This window comes from Epinephelus fuscoguttatus, linkage group LG16 (assembly GCF_011397635.1).
Source record: "Epinephelus fuscoguttatus linkage group LG16, E.fuscoguttatus.final_Chr_v1".
NCBI classification, from domain to species: domain Eukaryota; kingdom Metazoa; phylum Chordata; class Actinopteri; order Perciformes; family Serranidae; genus Epinephelus; species Epinephelus fuscoguttatus.
Window position 1 is genome coordinate 24225745 of NC_064767.1, and position 21588 is coordinate 24247332.

A 21588-nucleotide genomic window follows, 5' to 3' on the forward strand; every position below is an offset into this window, starting at 1 on the left:
CCCAGACAGAGCAGGGAGGTTGCGACCAGGGAGGCACAAGGTGGGTGGCAGCCAAGAAGGCAATAAACCCTATCAACTGCTCGCCTTGAAGGGGGGCCTCCATAGCAAAAATATATAACATCTTGTTCCAGTTATAGCGATGTAAAAAGCAGGAAAACACATACGGCGAAACATATAGTGCAATTAACACATTATGTACTAGTGATGTAAAAGCAACTAAACACAAGTATATTTGTCCCCTTGGTGTAATTTCTCAGTGATTGTAGCAAAGCATCAATTATAATCAGGAAACTGATAATCAGGCCACTTTTTATCGTCACTGTTGACACTGCCTTGTTATAAATAAGACAGAGGAAAAATAGAGTCATTAAAATGTACTGATTAAACTGCCCTTATTTCTTAATCCAACCAAAAGCAAAACAGAAGAGACAACTTTGTTATACAAACACAGTTTGACTATCAAAAAGTCAAATACAGAAAAAAGCTTTTAAATCATGAAAAAATGGGGTTTATTTTCATATCTTAAATAAAAAAGGTGACATTTTAACAAGGAGAACGTCACTATACATTAGTTTACAGGCTTTTTTTTTAACCCTTGTTTTATAATCTCCCAGAAAAACAGTGACTATATTGTGAGGTCCAGGCACTTTTTAACTGTAGATATTTCTCATTTTTTCGCCCACCACCAGGGTTGATATAAAAAGGACAGCATGTGTTTGAGAATCAGTGGTGTAACCGCTCTGGAGGAATCACAATCATTTGGCTTATCACTCTACACCAGTGCCTGAGTATACAGTAAATAAATCTCCCAACTCATTACTGTTCAAATTTGAGTCTGGGGACTGTCATTAGCAGCAACCCCCTTGGTTAAAGACAAACTGTTACAGACACTGGTTTAAAATGTTTGTGCACGCCTGCAGTGCAGACAAATACTGGAAAATGAAGAGCAGTGGGAAAGTAAAATGTGAATGCGGAGGTAAAAAGCTGGAACTCGTCCTGTTTTTAACACAAAAAATGTGACTGAAACAGATAAATACTATTCTAATTGTGCATCGGCTTTGCTTTGTCATGTTTGAACACACAATAGAATATTGTCGAGCACGCATGCTATGAAGTTCACACAAAAACAATGCACAGCCATGTGCACTATGCTCCTAGATGTGTATGATGGCCGGATAACATAAAATATGAACAGAAAGCTGTTGCTGTTACAGTTGCATTTGGCCATTCCCATTACTCGTCTTGTACTCCTTTAACAGCTAAAGCAGGAAGTGTGCGAGGAGAAAAATAAATGTTTTTTTGTCTGTGAGATGCAGAGTGATTAGATCTAAATGTATGACAGCACAAATATGTTGCTTAAGGATGATCATGTGCTGTTTTTAGTAGAAGTCAGATCTTAGAAACAGTCTAGTTACTGTGTTGTCTGTGCTTCGGGGTTAATAAATCCGTACTAGAATAGTATCAGTGCATGCTTTTGATTGTTTTAGATATAGGAAAATAACATCTTCTCGCCTGACCCACCACCATCACATTTAACCAGAATAATTACAGCCACAATTTTGTTATTCTAAGCCATTTGATGAGAACAGCCTCGGGGCTATCTCAAATTCAAACTGAGTATTTTTTGGAAAATTAAAAATGCAATGCTGTTTATGCCAAACCGACTACAAAGATGCTAATGATCACAGCTGTTGTACCCTGGTAACCAAGTGGTTTGGGATAAGGATACAGAAAGTTGATTGGTGAGAAGAGGCAGCCTTGAGGATTTTTTTGGGTTGCAATGATATTGTTTTTAATGAAACTGTGTGAATTGGTGTTTAATGAGTCCTTAGGATGTACCTAGGATGTTTGCCAGGACTGAGCAAGAGGAAGCGTTGGTGCAGACAAGACCAAAGGTAGTACTGCTTTTAAAGTCTTAAACAAGTGATGTTGCCACCCCCTCCTTTCCCAAGCTCCTTGTGCAAATTTAAATATGGGAACAATGATACTAAAATTGCATGTATGAGGTCCAAGTATTGGTTGCCCAACCCAAAAAAGTAAAATCAAAGAGAAGTTTGTGGTTGCTTTGGTTTATCCCTGGGGTACCATGAGATCCTGCCTGAGAAATGTGAGACTCCCTGAGAGACTTCAGAGTAAATTAGGTGAAGAGACGACCCGTGGGAATCGTGTAAATATGCGGTTGTGTAAAGTAGAACTAAAAGTAAATCTGGAGCAGTCCAGATTAGAACTTGAGCACAAAGAAACAGTTAAAGGAGGAAGATGCTGAAGCTGGCAAAAATGAACAAAGGCATGATACCTGGCCAAATGAGAATTTTAAAATTGCACAATTATTAAGTACAGAAACGCCAGCCCTGACCTTGAAATAATTAAAACAACAATGACAATCAAAACAAGGCCATAATATCAGACATTATAAGCAACTGCCTTTGTGTACAATACAGTCAATGTTGGACATATAATTTATTTCAGTGAATGGGAACCAATTCCATTATGCCGACTCACCTTGAAAGGTCTGAGAGCACTGCCCACTTTAGTGCAGCAGTTCCTCTCTGCAATTTCCAGGTGTCTCCCCCTGCGCTGGAGGACCTGCAGCTTGCCCTCCAGCTCCTGCAGGTTGTGCCTGTCCCTTGAAGAGAGGGGACGTCCGTCTTTACACTGACGAGAAGACCGACAAAGAACCAGATTAGTTGATAAATACATATATGCATGCATATTCACTCCTGATATGGCACTGCTGGAAGCTTTAACTGGGTATTTAAAGTAAACAGCACCAATAATGGAAAATGTAAGTCATTGACCTACCCAGTGACTGCCGATTAACTCATTAACAGAAATAACGTAACATTTAAACATATATTAAGCAATCTACTTGGATAGAATTATTATGCCAATGGGAAGATAAATGATTCGTTATAAAATGTGGTCTCAAGATTCAGGTATAATTAATCTAGCAGTAAATAATCAGCGCTATTACTTACAATGCCATAAAAGTTGCTATTTGTCTACTTTCAGTCAATGAAATAATTTACAAGAATTACACAAGCATTTAGACAACGATATTCTACTACAGAAGAAAAGTCTTTTGTGTGTGTTCTATGTTTCTCTTTAGTTTTCTTTTCAATGTCTTTCATGTTCAACTTCATGTTGCCACTGGCAACTGATAGCAACTAATACTGTAGATGCCTTCACTTGTGTTTCCCTGTTTGTACTGCATGCATTTGAGGGGCTGGTTGATAAGGACAGTGCTAACCACCCATAATTGCATGCAAAGACAGAGGGGCATGGCATAAAGATAAGGAGGAGGGCCTGATCAGCTGGAGGCTATGCATGTGTACCTTTCAATGAATGCATGATTATACACTCATACACAGTGTGAAAAAGAAACAGCAAGTATTCTAATATTATATTGATAAAACTGTTCATCTGTTTATGGTTTATTTCTTTTCACTTCACATTGTTCAATAAAGTTATTAAGTGACTTGTAGATAGTCTGCACGTGTTGCATGTGTTTATGCCACAGTATTGCAGCATGCATAGTGCTGGTGCTTTGTGGTATCTGCTGAGACCAACCTTGGATTTCAGCTTTTCTATCTGATGCTCAACATCATCAATGTCCTCTGTGTTCTCCAGGCGTTCATAAGCCACACTCCGTGTGCCTTTTATCAGATTCAAAGGCAGCACAGACATCCCGTATGCCTGAAAGACAAGTGCAAAACTACCATTATAATCACACATTATTGTCAGAGTGGGATGGCACATATGGCACGTGCATCCCACCCACACATGCACACGCCGGCCTGATGACAAATCCATCACAATGTAGAACACAACAAGAGTCAAATGTGTAAGCAAACACACACACACACACACACACACACACACACACACACACACACACACACACACACACACACACACACACACACACACACAGCAAACGATATAGTTCCTGGCCTCCCGGGCTGTGTCATTTTTGGTAGAGGGAAAAAAAGATTAAAATGGTGGAATCTATAATTGTGCTGAGGTTTATTGGTGAATTTGCTGCAACCATTTTGTGTGGATATCACTGCCTTATATCACTGTGATGCAATTTACAGCTTAACAGTGCCCCCATGTGACAGCACTATCCTCTATCCAGGATTTGATAAAATATTTATAAGCAGAATTTTAGGGAGAAAAATCTGGGTTAGAGGAGGGGGCATCAAGGTGTCATCAATGTTGAATGACATGAATTAAAGTGAATACATATCAACTTTTCTTTTATAGTAGAGGCATGTACCATGTATAAATAATAAACAATGATACCCAGACACAAAAAGACAAACACGCATGCATGCATACACATACAAAGACAGCAAAAAGAGACAGAGAGAGAATTTGTGCCCAAAACTTGAAACACTTTTTCAGCTATCAGTGGCTTTAATCTCCTGAAGGATCGTTTGAACTTTAATTAAAAACGAGGGACATCTGTAATACCAGGGAACAGTCCAATCAATACAAATGATAATAACAGCAACAGGCTGATGCTTTCTTGCTCTCCCTCTGCCGTCTCACTTTAACCAATTTGGAGTGGTGCCATTTTATGGGTTCATAATAAAACAAAGGGGCCTTCTGTGCAGAGACACTTTCAGCCCTGTCAGAAGACTCTGTCCTCTTTATTCTTTTTTTTCAAGTGGAGAAACGTCAAAGCCTATATTTTTCTAAAACAACTTTTACTAGTTTCTGAGTGTTAGGTAGCATTAAGAGAGTCGCATGGGATACTAAGTCAGGCTAGACTATTATTAGTCTCTGCTGTGGATCTCTGCTATGGGCGAATGTCGCCTCCTGCAATGAATCATGGAGCTCTTAAGGCCGGAGCATGTCCCGAATATCAAACACACTCATAAAAGGAAAACCTGTCCCAGATCCCAAGAGAAACATTTCCCTTCCCCTCAAATGTGCAAGTACATGGGAGAAATATAAAAAAGGAAAAAAAAAACACAGGTGTCCCTCTGCTGGAGTGTACATTTTTAGTTCTCACGTAATCATGCATGCTCATTAAAGTTATTTTGAAATCCACTGTGGTCAATAATTACCAGAAATAGCTCGGAGCAGGGTGGATGAGAGTGTGTGTGACTCGATGTGTGTGTTGGTTGAGGGGGGAGTTACTAGCTGAAATCATTCAGAGAGAGTCATGTGACTGCTGAGTGGGAATAGGGAGAACTAGGTGGACACAGGTCTCCTACACAAGCCTCCTCTTTGTGGCTCTTTCTACTTGTGATAGTTGAGCCAAAAGGGGGGAGGGAGAGGAGGCTCCCCCTAAATTTTCAATACCCTTTTAATAAAGAGGTCATTCCTGTATGAGTACAATTGTGTGTATGAATTAGGGGGATATACTGGTAGAAATTAATTGTAATATAATACAGTAAGTTTATTTTCTTTAGTCGTTTATATCTACATAGGGAACAGGTCCTTGTCCCTGAGAGTCAACCATGATGTACCACCATGTTTCTATAGTAGCCCAGAATGGACAAACCATACACTGGCTCAAGATAGGGCCAGTCACCTTTTCTCATTGGCCACTACAGTTACTAGTGCCTCCGTGGCAAGCCAAAATGTGTCAAAAATCACCAGGTCCATTTGTTTTGGAGAGGAAGAGACCTCTGCGGATTTAGTAAAAAAAAAACTCCTGAACAATGAACACTGAACAACGCTTGGCACACAGGAGAAGTTTCAGCTGGTTGTAATCTCCAATCCTGGACACTAGATGCCACTAAATCCAACCCACTGCTCTTTTAACACACTCACAATCCCATAAATCCTGCAAGTTTGGCAGCACCGCCACATATGCTGGTTTCCCTATTGCCATTTGATTAATAGGACAATTTGGCTAGTTCCTGAGTTACAAAAAACAGAAATGAGAGGGTGATTTAAGGTCATAACAGTCATGAAATTACACTTCCTCTACTCAGAAATTCTCAATATGGCTATGATTTATTTATTTCATTATTTTTAACTAATTGAGTGCCTCTCATATTTTGATTTAATCAACAGATGGTCAGATCAACTATTTCAATACTGCAGAGATGATCACCAAGTGTTGCTCCTGTTAATTTTAACATGGTATTTAGGGAGTGGAACAAACGTTTTAATGAATCTTAACACTTCAAATCAGTCTGCTTTAGTATTTTGCTAGTAATGTTCTGAAATATGTGTTTTACATTAGGCAGTAAAATGTAATTTAAAAAAAGACCAAGCTCTGCAACCTCCAGCGGATTTGAGGAAAGGTTCCCCAAACACCAGGCGCCACCACTTTGCACCTCTGTCTGGTCCCTTGTTTTACATGCTGTCACATTTTTGGAAATGGTTGAATAACTAAGCTAAAAAAAAGGATGAATTGGATAATAATTAAAGAAGCCATCCCTCTTCTTGATATTTAATCAGGTGGCACTTGCACAATATGATCTCAGCCATCTCAAAATGAAAAAACATCCTCATCCTCCATGGTCAGTCTCACCAAATCATTTGAAAGTGAGACACACTGTTCCACAAGCGCTTCACAGTCAGTTATGGATTAATTTGGTTCTTATCACACAGAGATTGAAACTTCATATTGACTGCATGTTGCCATGTTTGAGACGAAGCGTGAGGTACTGGATGAAAACAACGTGACAGGAACAGATGCCAAATTTGGACAGTGTTTGGGATCCCTAAGAGTGATATGGAGCCAGATGTGACTGCTTGCTTGTTAAAAGTTTCATGTTGCTGGATCTAGCACACCTTTCTCCTTGTCCAAAGTTGAAACAAGGGCCTCCTCCACAGCAGTCAACCATGGTTGTAGAAATCCATCCACAGGGATGGATGTTCTGATGGTTCAAGAGTTGAAGTTATATCCTCCTGCTGTAGTAGGCCAATTAACCAAACCCAAGACAGAGTGGTCTTACTAGATCAAAAAAATGCTTGAGGTGTCTGGCTGTGAGCAAAACCATACAAATAGTAACTAGTTTTCTAGATCTGTATCAAAGAGGATCTAATGCAGGTACTGTTTCACTGGAGAAGTTGTGATACTCCTCGGTACTAAGGCTGCAACAAATCAACACAGTTGATAAAAACTGATGACCATATTAGTTGCAACTTTATTGGCTGATCTGCAGTAGTGTGACTGCAGCACACTCACGACCAAAAATGCAGCCAAAAAGGTAAACATAACGTTTACAAAGCTGATTCTGCCTGGCATAGGAGGCATGTTGGCTCTCTGGATGATGACTCCACTATTTAGGCTTAGTTACCTTGTTAGCTAGCTAGCTATGTTAGCTTAATGTTAAAAGCAATGCTACTTCACAATGAGCTACTTTTCAAATACATTTTCTCTCCAAATCTAAATTTCTTTCTAAATGAATCATTTTTTTTAAAACAATCTTGTTCACATGTGCACTTACTTTACAGTCTTAAATGTTGCATCATTCATGGTGACATTTAGAGAATGTGTTGCTGCCGTGGAGAGTGAACTGCACACGAGTTTAGAGAACACTGCCAAATTTGATACTTTAAAAAAAAAAAAACCGAAAAAAAAAACCCATCTATGTTTATACGTCTATGCATGTGTGACCAATGTAGGTTTCATTCATTCAAATTAACGACTTCTGGGTTTGTTTGATCTTGTTGGTACTTGACTTCTGGAAAGAAGATACCACCCTAAAAACGAAAAACATGTTGCTATAGCAACCTGTTTGGGTCCATGATGACAGGATTTGATTTCGGTTGAATATTCCTCTGTGTCAGCAGGAAAGTTCATTAAAAGACATATTTTTGAAGTACTTAAATGTTTTTATTTAAATAAGAGCCATTAATTAACTGCCAATTAGTCAATCAACCTATTTATTTGTCATGTGAAATCATATAAAATCACAAAAAATACAACTCCAGTGTTTTTAAAAATCGTTGATTCAATAATTGATAGATTATTTAACTATTAAAATAGTTGCTATTTACAGCCCTACTACTTTGCACCGGATTATTTGGGTCCATACCTTACACATATTAAGTACCGATACCCAGCCTAATATTTAAGTGATGAATGTCCTTTAAAGTGAGAAGGTGACTGGTTTGGTGGGGTATTTTATCTCTCTTTACATCCAGAGGGTTGCCTCTTTAATTCTGGCCTTGACTGTTATATTATAATGAAGGTCAGGACAGACAAAGTGGAGTGATCAAGAAGCCACTCTATGGTGACACTCATGTTTAAATATTTAAGTATTATTTGAATATATTTAAATATTTAGTTTGGGCAAATCACAAAATGGAGTGCAGAGATGCGGCTCGGTCAGCCTTTACTTGTTTCTATAGAGGAACTACATGTCCACGAGACACAGTATACACTTTATTCTGTGTTCTTTGAATAGGCTTGAGAGTTAATGAGTTTTGGCATTTGAAGATGCCCTCCACAGACCTGCTTCATTCTTAACATTTATCTGACCACTGACTATAATCTGACAATGCAACAGATGGTTAGTCGGCTTTAGGAAACCTCTAACTTATTATTGGTAATATGTCTTTAATGCAGGTCTTTTAATAGAATTGTACATCAACAGCCTAAATATAACATTCAAAATAATATAACTGACTACATAACTTGATTTGTCCAGAGGCTGCTGGATCTGGCAGACTGTCATTTGCTGTAAGAAAGTTTTAAGAGGATAGCGTACAGTGCCGTCAATTTGGTGACAAAAATAAGGAATACTCTGATTTGACACTGGCCAGTGAAGAGAACAGCACACACTTTCAGCCAGCTAATCACTTGCCCTGTGTTGACCCCATAATATTACTTTTCATGCTTAAAATGATTTTCATATGCACCCAGTAGAAGTCTAAATAGTGATACATAATATATTTTTGCCTGAGGTTGTGTGTGACTAAAACATTTAAAAAGTTCCTTTGAATGGACAGCAATTTTATCCTATTTTCAATTTAAAAAGAAATCCAACTAGCAGGCGTGGTTGTCATGGTTGACAGGCTTCCCAGGCAGCCTCCAACCTTTAGAGTGCTGTTTTAGATTTCTAAAGACATTGTACCAAGTTCGACCCATCACCTCTTCTTTAATTACTGTAATTGCAGTAAGCCTTCTGCGAGGTGAAAGGGCCATTACAATCAGTGGTGTCCTAATCATAAAGTCATTGCACATGCTGATGTTTGATTAAAAAGGGAAAAAACCCTTCAAAAACGGATGCATAAGGGTGCGTCATTTGCACCCTAATGCACCTGTGTTTTTGAATCTTTAATGAACTTAAAGTGACCATATGTGGATGTCCCACTCAAGTTTTTTGGCAGGGATCCCGATCTGAGTTCTTTAATACTGGGTAGATGCCATACAGGCACCAGCGGCAGAGAGCACTTTAATCTGACAACAGACATGTCATTTTCATCAAGTTACTCACAGAGTTTACATTAATTAGTGACAGCTGATATGACCTGCCTGTGACATCTGTCTGTTTAACTGGTGAAAAGGACGCTACAATGAGAAGCTGCAGGCCCACATGAATGTTTTGTGCACTGCTCTTTGTTGATGATGATTAGAAAGTAGTGAAAGATTTTACCAATACTTTAAAATACCCCTGGATCAGCCCCAATACAGATCCTTAAAGGGGACCTATTATGCTCATTTTCAGGTTCATACTTGTATTTTGGGTTTCTATTAGAACATGTATACATGCTTTTGTGTCAAAAACACTCATACCCTTTCTTTTCCTCATACTGTCTGTGTTTGAGCGCCTGTATTCACCCTCTGTCTGAAACGCCCTGTTTTAGCGCCTGTATCTTTAAGTCCCCCTCCCGAAAAAGCCCAGTCTGCTCTGATTGGCCAGCATATGAAGGTCTCTTGTATATACACTCTCATATTCTCTTCTCATCGTCACAATAAAACATACAACAACTTCAGCAACCAAGATTACATGTTGATAGCATGTAGCTACATGTAGCAGTTGCAGCAGGGGAATGACTGTAACAAAGTTAGTGGCACTTCTAACGTGAAAAATAACCAATAAAAGCTTTTAAACCAAAATCTTCATAATCACACATGTTCCAGCAGTAATATAATCTGAAATCGGGGGGAAATCAATAGCACTGGCAACCAAAATTACATGTCTCCCTGATGTTAACATGTAGCTACATGTAGCAGTTGCAGCCAGGGAATGACTATAAAGAACAGTAGCACCTTCTAAGGTGAAAATTAACCAATAAAAGCTTCTAAACCAATAAATTCACAATCAAGCATGTTTCAGCAGGAATATGATTTGAAATCTGTGAGATATTAATAGTATTGGCAACCAAGAATACATGTTTCCCTGATGTTAGCATGTAGCTACATTTTGTAATGTGGGCTACATAATGCCAACTCTTGCAGAAGCGTGCCTGGAGCAGATGACCATATAAAGAAATCCATCAGGAGCTAACGTCTTTGTTTGTATTTGTAACGATCTAAAGCCTGAGGTTTTTGCTCACAGGGGTTACTTTTATAGATATTAACCTCATTACTTTGCCTCATTTGAAATGAACATCTGACTTTGTAACTTTATATATATGACACAAAAAAGGGAAAAGATAAAAGGTCCACTCTAAAATTGACTTGGGACATCTCTTCTACTGAGTACAGGTGAAACTACAGTTACGCTATGCTTGGTAAGCTTAAATCAGTATCTGTTGCTATATGATGTATCATCATCTGGAGATTTTAGCTGGCTGAATAGGTACATGTTAATAGGAGAAATACTTACTGTGCTGAAAATGTTCATTTTATGGAGCTCTTCCCTTTTAGTTGATAGTTTTTTGCTTTTTAAAAGTGTCATAAAAACTACAGTCTAAACAACTTCACTTGCCATGTTTTATTCAAAATCCAATTTGAGTTCTGAACTTCAAACTTCAGTTTAAATTGCTAAAGAAATAAAATTACATAAATCAAATTTAAATATGAAATATACAAAATCAAACAAGTATCAAAGGATTGCAGAATCCTAAAGTAAGTATTAGTGACACCCGTCTGATCCACTCAGAGACCCCATCTTCCCAGGTCAATCTCAAGGCCTGTGATTAGATCAACAGACATTAATCTTCCCAACTTTAGCTCAGCATCAGCATCTTATGGCTGGCAATTTAACAGCGAGAGAAAGGTGGATCCACAGGAGACAGAGCCATGAGAGTCATAAGTCAATATGGTATCCTGGCTTTTAAATGAAGTCAAAGGACTCCACATGATGCATGAGCTAAAAGATCAGCCTTATCGGTCTCGTGTCATCACTGCTGGGTACTATCAAACAGAGTGGGAGATATTATATTAGGAATATGCATGTGCAAATATTCCAGGTAATGAGAAAGAATTTCATAAAATCCTCACCATTAAAAAGTGACTGCCTGAGCATAAAGTGACGATGGATTTCATCTTATCCAATGCAAAGCTAGTTGGGTACTTGAAATTATCTTGCTCAGTTTTTATAAAGGTAAAATCTCTTTATTCAACTATACACAAAAGGGTAGCCCATCTCAACCAAAATTCAAGACTTGGGGCCTGCTATCGCTATCAAATTTAAATGATTGACAAAGGTTAGAAAACAAACTATAACTCCACACAATGACTGAAACATTCATTTGGGTAAACACAATGTAAATAGGCCCATATTTTTTAAACACGATCAGCATATAGCCATAATTCAATTTGCCTGTGTGCTTTAATTCACTTTCATGCCTTATTTATTTCTTAGTTGACAATTTAAATAACTGACAACAGAGTAAGAGCTACTGGTATGGCCGGTGCACCCACACATTGTTAGTAATGTACAGTGGAAAAATAAATCAATTTAATCATCTGGACTTAAAGTATAATAAAGTTGAACTCTATTTGACATACTGTAGTTACAGGGCTGTCGCTGTACCTTAACACCTTCACAGACAACAAGATAAAGATTTAATTAGTGGTGACATTTCTTACCCTTCGAAGCATTTTACATTTAAAAATGATAAAAACATGAGTTTAATTTTGCAGAACGAAGAACACATGGATTCCAAACCATTAGAATAGTGTCAAACAGTGTCAGTTTGCTTTTACAGGATGCCTCCGTTTAATATAAAAGTATGTGCTTGAGAGAAAATGCCATAAAAAAGGGCAGAAAAGCAGTAAAAACTTTAAGTTGCTTCACTTTGTAGAAGTTTTAAGTGTACAACGCTGCTGTGTTATATACTGTTTACATCAAGGAGTTGTTTGCATTAAGGGTAGGTGGCTAGTTCTGCACAAAGAGTAGTGATAAATTAGCACGGGAGTCATGGACAACATTTCTGCTGCTTATGGAACCTGTCACTTAGATTCCATTAAGTTAAGCAGGCTTAATAGTAACACATAGTAAAAGAAGGATAAATCACACAGCAGCTCTTTGCAAATATGGGTAGGCTGCCACCAAGAAGAGTTTTGCTGTTTAGAAGACAGAGGAGAGAGCAAATAAAGGGATGAAGGGATAAAAAGAGCTTCTGCACTTGGGTCTGTGAGAATAACAGAGGGAGGGGCAGCTGCTGTTGTCACCCAAAGGCCTGATTTCTTTGATTGACTTCATCAAAACAAGGAACATCAAAAAACAAAGACACACTGCGAGTTTTGATTTCCACAGGGCATTCACAGAGTCAATATCAACATGAGGTCAGTGCAAATCCAAGCACACTTCCATCCTCAAAATGCACTAAGTAATTATCCACTCTTTAAAGGACTTTGGTGAGAAGCAAAGTGAGAGAACAATCCCATCTGAGATGGATTATGTGTCCTAAAGCGAGATTGGTTCTACAACTTACTTGACTAGGTTGTGTATTATTCATTAAGAGCTCCACATTCAATTGTTGTGTGATTTGTCAAATAGGACTCTTTGAGCTCAAGAGAAACTGGATAGATTGGGGTTGGCTGTCACTTTTACTCTCACTCCCTGGGTTGATACACGAGTACTTTTTTTCGTATTTCTCCCCAGTAGGCACTGTTCTGTGTTACTCCCACCCTGCCACCGCCTCCAAGGGATATTCACAGTCTAGTTACTAAGATAACGGCTATGAAAAATGGACAGCATTAACGAGTGTTACGGAGAGTCAATTTTTCTGATCTAGGGAAAAAAATGAAATGCTGAGGGAGTCAAAATATAGGCATATATTAATGGGCACTGAGGCAGATCTATATATATAAATAGACAGCTGATAAGTGGTTGATAAGCCCAGGAAGGGTGCACATACATCATGCAAAAGTCCTGGGTGCTCAGGTGAAAGACAGCAGTCTGTGTAATTTGAGCAATAGAATGCCAGTGCTCTAAAATCACAAGGCATTACTATTACTGAAAGGCCACTCCATCACCAGGTACATCTCAACCAAGAAGACTGGAAACCATTTGTACACAAAAATGTTAAGAAACTGCATTTCAAATAATGTTTTACAAAACATGCAGCCATGACACATCTGAAAAATCATGTTGGATCAACCTGACAAAGGGAAGATTATTCTATTTAGTCTTTCTTCATACTTCAAAACATTTTATATGTCAGATGTCTCAACAAGCACAGGTCCTATTAAGCTACAAGGCTGGCAGGAACTGGAAACCATCCCACTGGATGATTTGCTTTAATTACTGTGCCGATATAGCTCCACTGAACACATGAAACAACATCAACCACTTGTCTCAGGTCCCAACTCACCGTGTAAGTGATCACTGCCAACATGCCAATCAAGGTCAAGGAGCTGATGGAGAAAGCCAGAGCAGGTAGACCATCTGCAGGTGAACAGACAAGACGGACATCAGAGATTTCACCTTGGCTTCTGAAAGAAATATCAATGATCGCTTTGCCATGACTATCAGGAGCCTACTTTCATGTGTGCACTTTGACGGTGTTTCAGTCAGCTGTCTGTTTGTTGTCAGCTGTCAAACTCAACATTGACAGCTGAAATGTTTCCAGCATTCAAACCCTATTGCAGCATCCGCACAAAGTGAATAACGCTGCATCTACATTTCTTCGAATATTCTAAAGATGCTTCTAAAGTGTCATTGCCACACTCCTGCAGACAATCCAATGACCAAAAAAAAGTCATAGAATGTTTAAGCATAATCTAGTTTGCTCTCAACTCCCCCACTGACTGTGCACTGCACATAATTCAAAAGGAACAGGAGTGATGTGTTTCATGGTGAGACAAAAATTGCTGTACTGCACAGAGCCAAAGCTGCTGTTACTGAACTGAACCTGATAAAAATACAGATACTACATGCAAAAAAATATGTCAGAAAGCTAATGTTAGCTGCTGTTACTCAGTCAGCTAACATTTGGGATGGGAAACAATCACCCTCTTCAACGGGTGTGATAACTTTCTTAGTAGCAATTCTAGTGAAGGTTGTTTACACTATAAATTAACTTAAAACATGAGAGAAGTCTCTGAATTATCCTGAATAGCAGGGACATTGTTTTTGAAAAGAAATACTGTTGGTGAGTTTTAAGAGACACTCCACTGACTGTGCGAAGAAGGTCAGTTTACTCTTCATGTGTAGTGCTACTCAGCCTGTGAAAACTGTTGTATAATGTCTGGAGGCCCTGGCCCTGGAGAAGCTTTGTCTAGTCTGAGGAGACGACCTCAAAGATGCCATGGTGATATTTTTAGGGCTATCCCAGTTTGTGTTTGGAGAAAACACATTTTTATTAGAAAGCCTGCATTATAAACTGGAGATAGATTTCGAGGAAATGGGAATTTACCTGATAAGAAGGGTATTCTGGGGCATTATAGAAAATGTAGGATCCAGCAGATTACATTTCCAGCAAGGTCAGTATCCAACCCAAGCCACTGCAAGGGCCTCAGCCTATGGAGGGTGCACACTCTACCAGGTGAGCTAGAGGTTGCCCCAGGATCCAGCTTTTTTCGAGCTTGAATCAGACTAGGTACTTTAAGTCAGAATATTTTTGTATGTGCTGCTAGGGCTGGGGCTATTACCTGTTGGAGGTGAGCTGTCTGAAGAGGTGCAGTGAGAGCCTGTTGTCTGCAGATCTTCATCCATATCTCACTGTTTCTGCTTTTACTCTTCCTCCCCGCCATATTATTAGACTTGTCTTTATTGACTGCTAACAAAGTTCCACTAATGCAGTGATAAATACATTTAATTTCCTATAGATTCTTCACAATAAAAGTCCCCCATTATTTTGTTATGTATAAACTTTTATTGTGAAGCAGCAAAATAAGGAAATGTTGGATTTTTGAGCAGCAACTAAACACAACTTCTAATACAGCTTATAGCGAACATGAAACAGTACAATGAAGCAGATATCTAAAGTAAAAACAGGACGCAGGAGAGAAACTAAACTCCAAACCGCAGAGCTAGAGTTAGAAGCTGCAATAGTTTTGAGAGCTGAGACTTTTAAAAACTGTCTCCTGCAGACACGTCACCGCTACCCGCTTGAGGGCGGTTGGCCCTATTTGTGGACCTACTCCAGAGAAGGACCATCTCTGTCACAGTCTAAATTGATAATGGGAATGCAAATCGGCACAGTATGGCTTTACTCGGTGCGGCCAAAGGTGACAGAGGAAAAGGCCCACAGTATTGTACGTGTGCTACTGTGGTAACTTCAATCATATCACAGACTGATTTAGTGTAGTATGTGCAACATATAGACCAATATCGCACTGTAGACTAATTAACAGACAGATTAAACAGAGGAGCAGCTCTATATATCAATATATTGGACATAGTTATGATGTAGTTATCGCCCAGCCCTATGTGCTACTTACCTGGATTTTGCAAACGAGTAATGTGAGTCCCTAGATCACCCCTTTAAAATGGTGGCAGATATAAAGCCTCTGCAACACAATGATGATACCACATGGCTAGATACCAGGAATGTAAGTCTAAAATTTGTTCTTTTTAGCTACTTGGGAGAACGGACCTTTTCAGTTTCTTAATGCCCATCTGGAACTGCAACGACGCACCTCTGTGCTAATGTTCTTAAAAAGGAAAACTCAGGGAATTCATTTTGTTGATAGCAATTAGGAAGAATGTTATTCACAAGGACAAGGACAGGGCATCATGCTGGTAATCTGGTACTGTAGGATATTGTATCTGCCTTTAATGAATGCACAGTAGCAAAGTCTTCCTCTGGAGACACATCTGGTCCCCATTTCCTTGTCATTTCATACATTGATCACGATCAGTTTGCAGCCGCAACAGCTGGATCTTTCAATGTATATAGGTTGAGCTGATGAGTGTCACCTTTGATTGAGGCAGAGAGGGGACCACCCATCAGGCAAGGGCAACAGTAGGTGTCACACCAGCTGTCAGAGCTGGAGTTAGAAGACAGGGATTGATGGAGAGACTGATTGCTTCTATCCCCTGTCAAGATCCCACCTGTTACAGAGTTCCACGTAAAAAGCTACACAGTTGTCCCTTTATAGATATCCCGCATCCTCTCAGCGGCAACTTCGTAGTGCCCAGCCCACCTGCCGGCACGGGCATAGGTGGCTCTCTGCTTGCCTTTCTCCTTGACAGAGGCATTTGATTGAGAATATTAAGTCAGTATTCAGAGCATGTACAATTTGTGTTATTTATAACATTTATCACTTTCTTTTAGCGACATTTCACAAGCAGCAGGACAAAGAGGTGGAAAATTGAGATAAATTATATGCCTGCTCCCTATTGTATTGTATGCAAAAAGAAAACTTTGAAGTCTGACAGCTGGGCTGAACATTAACATTTGAATACATGTTTCCTATTCCCGAGTGTTTCATTGCGATTTTGCTGCCATTGTTTAGTGGTGAGCTTGGTAAAAAAGACAATGGCTCCATGTTCTGCATGGAGAACATTCTGTTCATGAACTCCACACAAAGCAAAGGATAGATGTTTGCTGCCACTCTTCTTGGTTTCTTGAGCAGATTTTCCGGGGATTAAACAGAGGGAATATTGTCTATTATCGCTGGTGCTTCCACATCTGTACAGCTTCAATTCCAACAGCAATGGAATGAGGTAGCTCTTATCTCACTCTGCATATAGCCCTTCAGGCTTGTGTGCATGCATGAGACTTGTACAGAGAGGTGTTTATTAAGGAGCTCCTTTAGCCCAAGACCCCTACTTCAGTGGAATGACAGAATCATCAAAAGCGACGGGATGCTGAAGGGATGCGATATCGTATACTAAATGAATGCAACAATGTCCACGTAGAGCCAAACAACAGCATGTAGAGGCCTGTGGCAAAGTTGAGGAAGTTATCACCACTGTAGCTGTCTTTTTACTCTGTGTGAACAAATCTGAAAAGGTCAAATAATTTGGGAAACGGGATTAGATAGTAGTTTGTGTTTAAGAAGATTTCTTGGGCATATTGCAGTTTTAATCCCACAGTTGAGGAACAACTTGAGAGATGGCAGGAAATGCCAAAAGATTTATCAAGATGAGATCAACAGCGTCACTTCAACTCCCTCACCCTGTATCTGTCAACTTAAGCCTAAAATGCATTTAAAAAGTAATAGCCTCTATGCTATTTCAAAACTCAGCAAAACACAAACCTTAGGCAGAAATGTAAAGAAATTATTACCTGAAGAAACATTACGGTTCAATTAAATTAAAAAGATACATGACTCTGAATGTAAAAATGAACACACGTGACGTATTTCACAGTTGCTTTCATTTCAGAATCAAACAGTGTTCTGAAGGCAGGTCAGAACATGGAACATATTGATTAAAATAAGGCTTTCATGACACAAAACTTGATAAACAAACAATTCGCCAAAAGTTTTCATATACCACGCAGGGTGTATCATTTACGATTAGACTTACACTTCATTACAATGCAATGTTTTAGCCCTAAAGGATTATCGACAGGTTTAAAAAGCACAAAAATCCAATTCGCACACAATGCTATCTGGTATGTGAAACTTTTAAAACAGATACAGATACAGTCAGGGTTGTATTGATTTGTATTCTATGTAATCACAATGCCAATACATAAAATGCAAATAGAGATGGAACAACAAGGTAGAGATTAATTTTATGCAATTAAATGCAAGAAGGACAAAAGCCTTCAGGCGTTTGCGTCCCCTAGCAGATCTGTGGAGTCCTTAGGTGGTGCTCTCTCCAGGACCCCACCCACAGACTCAGAGAAAGCCGCGTACTCTGAACTGCTCTTTGTTGCATGAGAACAACGCAGTCCAGGGAACATCTTGTCTGCTTTTAGTTTCTCAAAGTTAAATGGCTTTGATGGCTGCTTTGCAGATAGGAACAATTTAGCAACACATGTTATGGTTGTTAGATAGCTGTAATGTAAGTTATACTGACTTATTATATTGTAGAAGCACAAAAACGAGGATAAACATGTTTGAACTTTTAACATGCATTCTTTTTCTCTTCTCTTAATCATGTACGGTACGGTATTATCTTCACAGACCTGAGAGTCAGGGTCAGCTATAAGAACGGTCTGTACCACTTCTATAAATACAGTTGTCTCATACAGGAAAACATAGTGACTCCAGGCTAATATTGCATTTCGGTCTTTTCTATTGTGAGCTATGAGGGTTGTAGAGAATAAAACACACTGGTAGAAATAATTGCTATGGTTTAGATTTGCTCATACACATACAGGTAGTACTATATATTTGTGTGTATGTGTATGTCAGGGTCAGTATGACTTTATTCATTCTTTTCTCACTGATAATGAGGATAGGCAGTGTTTCTTGCCCAAGTATTCTCCCTAGTTAAAGTTGGACTCCCACCCATTCTACTCCACCCTGAGGCATGGCCAAAAATACAAGACTGCACTGTCTGGTCTTGAATCCTAACATTAATAGCTACTGATCTAAAGTACAGTCAGGCATCATCGGAACACTGTAACATATATAGAATGTTGGAGCCATTAAAGATGTAGCGGCCATAATGAACAGCCGTTGCAAAGCAGTCAGCAAGGTTATGTGGCAAAAGTGCCTTTCCTTTACTCAATTAACCTCCCATCTGGAGAGAGAAGAGATGAGAAATTAGAAAAGGGATGATCCTCGCATTTCCTCCTCAGCAGCCGGGCAGTTTCCCCCGGTGCCAAGGGAGGAAGGTTAGGGAGACCATGTAGGGGTCCACTATTGTGAAGACAGGCAGATGGTTCAACTTCCGCCTTGATCCCCAGATGGCAAAAGGCCAGAGGACTGTTAGGAGTCCACACTTGGCAATGCTCCATTCAACAAGTGAAGGGGCCCAAAGAGGGTGTCTTGGTGTTGGATCACACAGTCAACCATCATTACCAAATTATTGTCACTATAACACTGATGTTCGGGCTATAAAGTCATTGTTTTTCAAAAACTGGTAAATACAGTTGTTGATTTAGCAAGGACTTGCTGGAGAAGTGAATATAATGGTGAGTCCACAGTAAGGAGATACAGTAACCTCTAATTTCCTAAATAAAATGGAAGCTGTCTAACACTGCATTAGTTTTAAACTCGCTAAACTGCAACGCCTGGCTTTGCATTAGTACTAAAAAGGGAGAAACTTGTGTAATAATGTACCAGTGTCCATAATTGTGTGAAGTAAGGTCATAAGGCTGGGATGAGTGCACGCTTTTTTGCTCTAGTTAAAACATTTTCATACTGTGCCAACCTGCTCTATCTTGAGACAAAACATGTGTTTTTGCTTTGTCTGCAACTGCTTCGTCTGCAACTGCACCCAATCTAAAATTTGCAGCCCATTCTGTCTCTAAACCTTAAGACTTTGCACCGATCGATGTGGCTGGGTAGTAGTCAGATATTAGAAAGAACATAACAGAAAGAAGCAGAAAAGTAAAGAGTATAAAGAATAGATAGAAGCAATAGACTAAGTTTAAGGTAGTAATGAATATAGCTAATGAAGGGGTAGGGTGGACTTAAATAAATAGTCTAACTTAACAAGAATTAAAGAAAATACAATCTGATAGTCATGGCAACAGCTATAAAAGTACAGTAAGACCCCTGTATTTTCTAAAGAGGATATACTTACGACTACTCCCGAGCTCCTCAAAGAGGTATTGTACTTTCTCCCATTGGGTGGAATTCTGACTAGGAGGGGTTTCAAGTGGAACGAAGGCTCTGAAAGATACAAAACAATATATTAACATAAGTAAGGTAAAATGCTTTATGCTATTTTTGTATCCAGTGCACAATATGCTTAAGATGAGTCTTTGTACTGGCAGGGATGGTTTCAGCAACTGGTTTATTTTCTCTATGAGCCACAGACCCAAAGAAAATTATGAAAAAAAAATCCCTGTCCATGTTTTTTTAAGCATTCCACAACAGAAAAACATATCCCTGGGTTACTGCTGTTTCTGAAAGATGGTGAGAGAGCCAGAGAAACACAGACAGAAAGACAGATTGCAGCGAGTTCAGTTGGAAAACAGTGACAACACAGAAAAAAACAATTTCTATTTTAACAAACTATGTTGTTTAAAAAAGCTGCTGGGCAGTACTTAGAAATGTGCTTGTGGTCTAACATCTACAGTATAGCCCACTACACAGACCTTTTATGTCCCATATAGTGTAATGCTCAGGCAGAAATGGGAAAAGAAGCTTTCACAGTATGTTCTGCTCTCCAGCAATGACACATCTAAGCTCCATGGTGAATATCTGTTTTTCTTACTTATCTGCATGCTGTGTTTTTGGACTAGTGCTTCTCTCCTTCTCTAGACTGTTTTTCTCCCATTTCCTCGTCTTAATATGTGAAAGAAATCCTAAATTTAAATGGGACTTCATCAAATAAAAATCAAATAAACAGACATAAATAATCCACAATGTTAAATATGATGATACACTCCCTGTTAATGTGTTTATAGCAAACACAGGGCTTACAAATCACACAAAGAGGTTCTTGTAAACCGTTTTATTGACCTTTTGCTTATCCACTTTGATACTATTGCTCCCTTGAAAACTAGATTTATTGCTGTTCTTACCACAATGGACAGTCTTCTAAACTCTGTATCCCCTCGTATCCTTTTTAATTCATGTTGGGACAAACAAACCAAAAAAAATAAGCTGCATAATATGTTAAATCTTATGGCCTTCTACTTTATTAACAATTAATGACTGTCATGACCTGCTGAGTCAAATCAGCATTTCCTTGCACAAACATTTTCATATTTATGTCCCATAAAATTATACAATTATCTTCCAATCAACCAGATGTTTTAACCTTTAAACCTGTATTTGTCGTGACTACCTAGTGTTCTGTTTATTGTAATAAGTCCCCTCACATCCTGTAAGCTCCTGATTATATTATTCAATAATCCTGATTACATTTAGACATTCAGACTCACATCGTCACACATACAGAATTTCCATCCTAGATATATAGAGATATATATAAATTGCATCTTAGGAGCTTTTGCAGTTATCGGAAAAAATTAAAAGCATAGTTTGTCAACACTTCTGAAAAAGAACTTCTTAGGATTACGACTATATTTCTATGCAAGCTAAAGGGGGAAAGAGATCAACAGTATGGATGCTCAATTTTGGTGCAGACTTTGATTTCATTAATAATGAAATAGTTTCCCATTGATCATTTACATTTTACTGACAGACAGCAGAGAAATATGGTGCTCTATGAATCTACAAGGATTCTTTTAGGA

At 38.9% G+C, this 21588-nt stretch overlaps 1 protein-coding gene across 1 annotated transcript in view; it reads right to left on the reverse strand.

Annotated features, from left to right (window-relative positions):
- The window catches only part of lmbrd1 (LMBR1 domain containing 1), a 70776-nt gene that overhangs the window by 25651 nt on the left and 23537 nt on the right, over positions 1-21588 (reverse strand). The window contains exons 6-9 of the mRNA XM_049601015.1: positions 19968-20056; positions 13687-13760; positions 3571-3696; positions 2503-2655 (exon numbers count right to left, since the gene is read on the reverse strand). Coding sequence (XP_049456972.1) covers positions 2503-2655; positions 3571-3696; positions 13687-13760; positions 19968-20056 — 442 coding nt within the window. The remainder of the gene's footprint in view (positions 1-2502; positions 2656-3570; positions 3697-13686; positions 13761-19967; positions 20057-21588) is intronic.